General features: G+C 55.0%; 1 protein-coding gene across 1 annotated transcript in view; it reads right to left on the bottom strand.

Annotated features, from left to right (window-relative positions):
* Window positions 1-727: 727 nt before the first annotated feature.
* The window catches only part of KIRREL3 (kirre like nephrin family adhesion molecule 3), a 258,248-nt gene continuing 252,523 nt past the window's right edge, over window positions 728-6,452 (bottom strand). Inside the window, exons 15-16 of the mRNA XM_074976739.1 lie at window positions 4,455-4,541; window positions 728-1,171 (exon numbers count right to left, since the gene is read on the bottom strand). Of these exons, the coding sequence (XP_074832840.1) occupies window positions 728-1,171; window positions 4,455-4,541 (531 nt within the window). The remainder of the gene's footprint in view (window positions 1,172-4,454; window positions 4,542-6,452) is intronic.

Raw genomic sequence — 6,452 nt, 5'->3', positions numbered from 1 at the left:
GGTTTCCCAGAGGGAAAGAAGCCCCAGAGCGGAGGGCCTGCTGAGGTCTTGGGGGGAACCAATGGGGTATAGCAGGTGTGGTCCTGTCCGTGGGCATGGGGAGGCCTCTGTGCTGTTTGCCCCCAGGACAGTGGGAAGCTACTGCCATGGCCTGACAGGCGCAGCAGGTGCTTGAGAAGTGATGTAGGTGCTGGAAGGCTCACGTGAGGCAGGGAAGGGAGCAGATGGCTCTCACCCCCCACAAGAACCACACTCCAGGCTCAAGGCAGGTGTCTCTCTCTTCTGAAGGGGGCACTGAGGAGAACACCCTGGAAGAGGCTTCCAGTTCCTGGTCGCCAAGGTCACAGCAAGGCCTTCCCTGTCCCCGCCCCACAGCCCTCGTCCCCAGATCCAGCCTCCTTCATGAAAGAACCAGGTTTGTGCTTGAATTGGTTTGGTCTCGGCTGCTGCAGTCTCTCCCCCACAGCGGCCCCACGGCTAGGCAGGAGAGTGCAAGTCTTCGTGGAGGATGAAGCTGCCAATGACACCCCACCCTCCTCCAGGTGCCCCCTGGAGCCAGGGGTGTAGTTTTATTATGGACAAAAGTGCTTTGGAAAATATACTCACTAGGGACAGAATAAAGCTTGGGCCAAGATTGCTTCAGCAGCTCCCAGGCGCTGGGGATCTGCAGCGTCCGATGCCTCAGCCCCCAGCCGTCCGCCACCCCGTCCCGCCAGGCCCCAGCCCCTCACACGTGCGTCTGCATTCTCCTCTGCAGAGGCCGGCTGGGGTCCGAGTTCTGGGAGGAGGACTGGGAGTGATGGGACGAGGAGGCTGAGGCCTTGCTGGCCTTGTCGAACTGGACGTAGCCGTCCTGCTTGCCGCTGCTGCTGACGCTGCTGTCACACTGTGTGTCGAGGAAGGAGCTGCTGTCACTCATGGAGCCCCGCTGGAACTCCCGCTCGCACAGCTCGATGGAGCTGCTGCCCATGCCCAGCACGAAGCGCTGGCTGTAGTCGTAGAGCCGGTTCTGCCCGCTCAGCGTGGTGTAGATGTTGGTGAAGGACATTCCTGTGGGCACCCGCTGCTTGTTGGCAGGCCGCAGGTCTGGCTGGCAGCCCGAGAGCGAGATGGTGGGGGTGGAGTGGTGGTCCTTGAAGGTGTTCACACTGTAGTAGCCATTGGTGGGGTCCTTGAGAGAGAGAGAGAGGGGGAGAGAGAAATTATTGTGTGACACGGTGGCCCTTCGTGGGGGTTCAGGTCAGGCCTGACGTGCTCTCCGCACCTAAATATAACCCAGAAAGGCACATGCAACATAGCACTGGAAAACTAATAATCTGCTGCTCCTTAATAGTCTTGTGTGCTGTCTGGACAGAGGTGTGGCTACAAGCTAGAATCACATCCTTAAAACGTGCTTGGCAAACAAGCTGTTTGCAGTAATAACGAAGGAATGGATGTTTGATTGGCTGACCAGCTTGGCTGCTGAGCACAGACAACAAATAGCTCAGTGGTTAGAGCACTGGCCTTGTAAACACAAGGTTGTAAGTGCAATCCATGGGATGGTGATAGGTCCTGCTGGGAGGGCTGGGGACTAGTCTCGATGACCTCTGGAAGTCCCTTCCAGTTCTATCAGGCGACCTTTATAATAGAGGTAAACAAAGCCAGCAAATAAGGCACTTAGCCTATTAACAATAAGCAGGGGGTCTCCCCCTTCAGGGATAAGTGACTGAATCGGCTGATTGCAGGCAGTATGACTGCACTGGACTAGAGTATTGAGCGAGGCCTTTTAAAATACTGTAACACAACAGTGAGTCTGATCAGTGGCTCTCAACCTTTATAACTGACTGTCCCCTTTCAGGAGTCGGATTTGTCAGGCCTACCCCCAACTGTCCCCTCATTTAACAACTACTTGCTTAGAAAAAATCAGATATAAAAAGACAAATGTCACAGACCCCTGTTACGGCGAAATTGCTGACTCTTTCCTTTTTACCATATACCTCAGCTGGACTATAAACAATGTACTTACCTTTCAGTGCATATTCCGTACAGCTCTATAAGCACACCAGCCTTGGCATGACATTGTAATTTATACTGACTTTGCTAGTGCTTTTTATGATGCCTGTTGTAAAACTGGGTACTGTGCAAATGAGCTGACGTACCCCCCAGGAGAGAGAGAGAGAGAGAGAGAGAGAGAGAGAGAGAGAGAGTGTGTGTACACACACACACACACACACACACACACACACACACACAGAGTTGAGACCAGGGATTGAGATCACTGGGAGGTGACTAGATTAACACAATGTGAGGCACTATACACAAGCTTTGATATTATACTTTCGGTCTGTGACCAAACGCAGGAGAACCAGGTGTTCTCCCAGACAGGAGGGAAGGCAGCTATGTGTCTGTCTTCAAGGTAAATTAAGCAGTGTGGAATCAAGCAATTTATACAGATTGCATCTCCCTGATCTGCAGCCTCTTGGCAGGCCCCTCCGGCTACTCCAGAACCTGCAATCTGTTTTGACAGTGCCACCATCTGTCTGAGCCCTGGCAAACTCATGGCACACCAGCCAGGGACAGCTGGAAGATACCGCTGACCTGGCTCAGTGTAGGGCAGGGAGATGGAGGCAAGAAGTTGCAGCTGACCTGGCCTTGAAGCCTGGCCCCAAATCCATGCAGGTTTGGCTCCTGCTGTTGTGTGACACAATGGTCTTTCCTGAAAGCTCTGCCTGGCTTTTTGCTGCCTCTGTCGTTACCAAGCCATGCTCCCCTTTGGCAGGCGGCTAGACAGAGTGCAGGGAACTGACACGGGCTGAGACAGCCGTGCGCTGGAGAGATGAAGATTTCTCCTCTGTTGCTATGGAAACAGCTCGGCTACATATGATACCCAAGTTAGTTATTTCCCCACTCTCAGAAGACAAGGGCAATAAGCCCCTTCCCCTGAGTGTGTGGACCGGCGTGCCGGAGGAGAGCTCCAGCCAGGCCAAGGGGGTGACAGAATGTGGCGGCCAGGCCAAGCGCTGGGCTTTGAAAGGCCCAAGCTGGTTCCCAGAGGTGTTGTGTCCCTGTGGCTGTAGGAGCCTCTTTGCCTCCAGGAAAGACCAGTATGGGAGGGGGAAGGAGGAACCAGGGAGCGTTATTCCCTTGCACGCCCCCCCAAGAAGCAGTGGGGCCACTGTGCTATGCCTGGGCCTGCTCTGGGGGATGCCGGAATACTTTCCCCTAAGCTCAGCGCACACCGTATCTCTACCTGACACGTCTCTGGCTGCTCCTCCCCACCGGCTAGCCTCTCCTTTGCACTGAGGTGCCTTTAGGCCGCTCTGCCACTGAGCTTGAACACCTGTTGTAAGTCCGCTTCCTGCTGCTGGAGTGGTGCATAGGGAGGCACCTCCAGGTAACTAGGAATGAGCCCCAATGGCCATGCCTCCTGGTCTGGGTCTCTGAGTGTCTCTCTACCTCCTGTGCAAAAGGCCTGGGGGGAAGGGAGGAGGGAGCCCTTGCCCCAGTGTGGTGTGACTCCAGGAGGGCAATGGGAGTAATCTATCTTCTCGCCCCTGGGCAGTTTGTCCTAGCCTGAAGCTGCTGCTGGGGCGAGTTGTTGCCTCTGTTTGGGCGGCCGAGTCAGGTGGCAGGTGAGGTAGGGAGAAAACTCTTCTACTGGTGTTTTCCTGAGGAGAATGGCTGCGACGCCTTCTGCAGAGCACCCGCGGGGGCCAGGGGTGTCCATGCTGGGAGGGAAGGAGTGCTGACATGCAGCAGCTGGGCATGGCTGCAGGCGGATGGTAAGGCCTGGGCATCGTGCTCCCTTCCAACGAGGGCTTGTGCCCAGGCCCACTTGGGCCGGCACTGAGCTTCCCCTGCCAACACAGCCGCTGCCTCACGGGGTGGGAGGTGGGGGCTGGCTCATGTCCGGCCAGCGTGGAGCACACTGAGAAGACGGGCTACCGGAGCACAGTGGCAGCTGTACAGCTGCGCCAGTCGCACTCCTGTTTACAGGCCATTGCCCCAGCTTACAGGGCCAGCTTTGCAAGCGCTCTGCCCCACAGCTAGGGCCAGCTTTCCAAAGCAGAGCTGCTTGCCCTGGGGCGAGCTCTTCGGGAGACCTGAAGGCAGAGGTTTGTTGTGCACAGCCTTTGGCGTGTGCAGACAGACTTGTGCAAAACAGGTGTGTGATACTGCAGCACCTGCCTCCCTGTCCCACTGCAGTCGCTCCCTGGGAGCTGGGCTCTGGGCTGTAGTGTCTCACAGCTGCTGCCTGAGGCGGCGTCACCTAGTGGGCCGGCAATCAGCAACTCTCTGTGCTATTTCTAGCTGTGTCGGGGCCTTGTTTCCTGTCTGTCTTGTCCGTGAGCTTGTCCGGGCTGGAATGGTCTCTGCCGAGGGGGCAGGGCAGCACCTAGCCCAACAGGGCACAGCGCTCATTTGGCATGTCGAAGGACGATTGTAAGGGGTGAGTGCCTGGGGCTGCCCCTCACCTTCAGGTTCTGGAACTCCTTCTCCTCCTCCTTCAGCACCTCCAGCTGCTTGAGGACAGAATCCTGCTGGAACTCCCCTCTGTCCATCTGCAAAGCAAGACCAAGTCCCAGTGAACTCTGCGCTGGGGGCCTGAGTCAGGGCAGCAACCAGATGGCTGGTTGCCCTCCTGCCCACCACTGGATCAAACCTCCCCTGCACCGTGCATGGTCCCGTCTCTCACCCCACGGCTGGTAGGGAGCTCCCCCAGCAGCTGCAGGCCCTCCAGCCACCATTCTTGCTGTACTACCAACGGGGAGCTTGCCTGGCTCAGCCCCTCCCTGGGAAGACACCCATCTAGGCAATTGCTGCCACCGTCCAGCCGGTCTCACCCGGTTGGGTTGGGAAGAGCTGATCCTTCGGTCAAAGTCTCCCAGCGGGGCAAGGACTAGATCCTGACCCTTGGGAGGCCACACTGGCTTCCAGCCTCTTCTGCAGGGGAGGCAGGAGAGTGTCACCCCCGTTACAAGCAGGGAGCTGAGGCACTGGCTCAATGACGTCCCTGTCTGAAGCAGGAACTGAACCCAGGTGTTTGGAGCCAATCCAGCCCTGCTCCATGAGCACATCCCCTGCTCATTGTGGGCTGTAGTGACCCCGATTCCATGCTGCAGAGGGGCCGAGGGCGTCCGCCTTGCAGTGCCATATGCATCAGATCTGCTCGCTGACTTGGGAGAGCAGCACCGTTTGCGGAGAGAGCTGGTGGGACGGTTATACCCTCTTCAGGCTCCTGACAAGCCCGTCTCAGGCACAGGGCAGGTCTAATTCCAGCCTGAATGGGTAGGGCCCGCACACACAAAGGCAGGCGGATTACTACTGACACCAGAACAGCACCGTTGGGTGTCATTAATGGTGGTTCATTAGCCACCTAGCCAGAAAGGTTCTGATTCCATCATGGATGCAGTGACTTTACCAGATCTCTGTGGCTTCAGTCTGCTGCAGTGGTGGGGCTGGAACACCTGTTAGCCCCTGTCCAGAGCAGTGGCCTGCACTGTGTCAGCCCCACAACAGGACCCCTGCCAGGGCTGGAGCAGTGGCTGGTAGTCAGCCCTGGGAGGGCTCCAGCTGTCTTAGGAGCGTCTTACTAAATGAAGGACAGCTGCCATGAACTTCTGTTTATTGCTTGCGACCTGTCCCTGGCTTTCCCCAAAAACACCCACCACAAAAATCCCAACCTGTCACAAGCCTTCATGACTCAGCCTCACCGTTGCTTCAGGCACGGGGGACGGAAGAATTCTCATGACTTTGAACCTCATTAACACTCAAGAGTGGGGTAAACAGCAAACGCCTTTTGCGGAGACCCCTGCAGGCTGATCTTAGAGAGGCGACGTCAGCACCACAGCCTTATTTCGAAATAATCCGTTCTGGAACTGCTTACTTCGAAATAGCACAGTGGGACACAAAATGCGCTTCAAAGTAGCATCCCATTAGTTTGACATAGGATGTCTGGACACATAATACCTATTTGGAAATAGGGCCATTGGACACAAGTATGACTTATTTCGATGCAGCGCTAGTCCACGTCTTAGTGGTGCCTATTTCGAACTCATTTATTTCAAAACAGGTGTTATTTCTCCTGCCATAAGGTTTACAAAATTCAAAATAATGCACCCACCATTTTGAATTTATTTCAAAATTGCATGTACTTCACGTAGATGTTCACAAAATTCTTTCGAAATAATGGCCGTTATTCCAAAATAACTTTGCTGTGTAGCTGTAGCCAAAGTGAGAGAGGTTATGTAGCTGATGCGCCAAGTTATCAGGCAGAGCTTAGGCCCCCGATAGAGCAGACGATTCTGTGAGCTCAAGAAAGGCCACGAAAGAAGCCTCTAAACCAATGTTTTTTAAACTTTTTGAGCCCTCAGAACACCAAACAATAATATTTTTTATGCTTAGCGACACATGAACATTTTCTTCAAAAAAAAACAAAACAGAATACCCAAACAGCAACGCATACAGCCAAA

This window comes from Carettochelys insculpta, chromosome 25 (assembly GCF_033958435.1).
Source record: "Carettochelys insculpta isolate YL-2023 chromosome 25, ASM3395843v1, whole genome shotgun sequence".
Classification (NCBI taxonomy): domain Eukaryota; kingdom Metazoa; phylum Chordata; order Testudines; family Carettochelyidae; genus Carettochelys; species Carettochelys insculpta.
The sequence above is the reverse complement of the archived record's forward strand: the minus strand, read 5'-3'. Positions and strand labels throughout refer to the sequence as shown.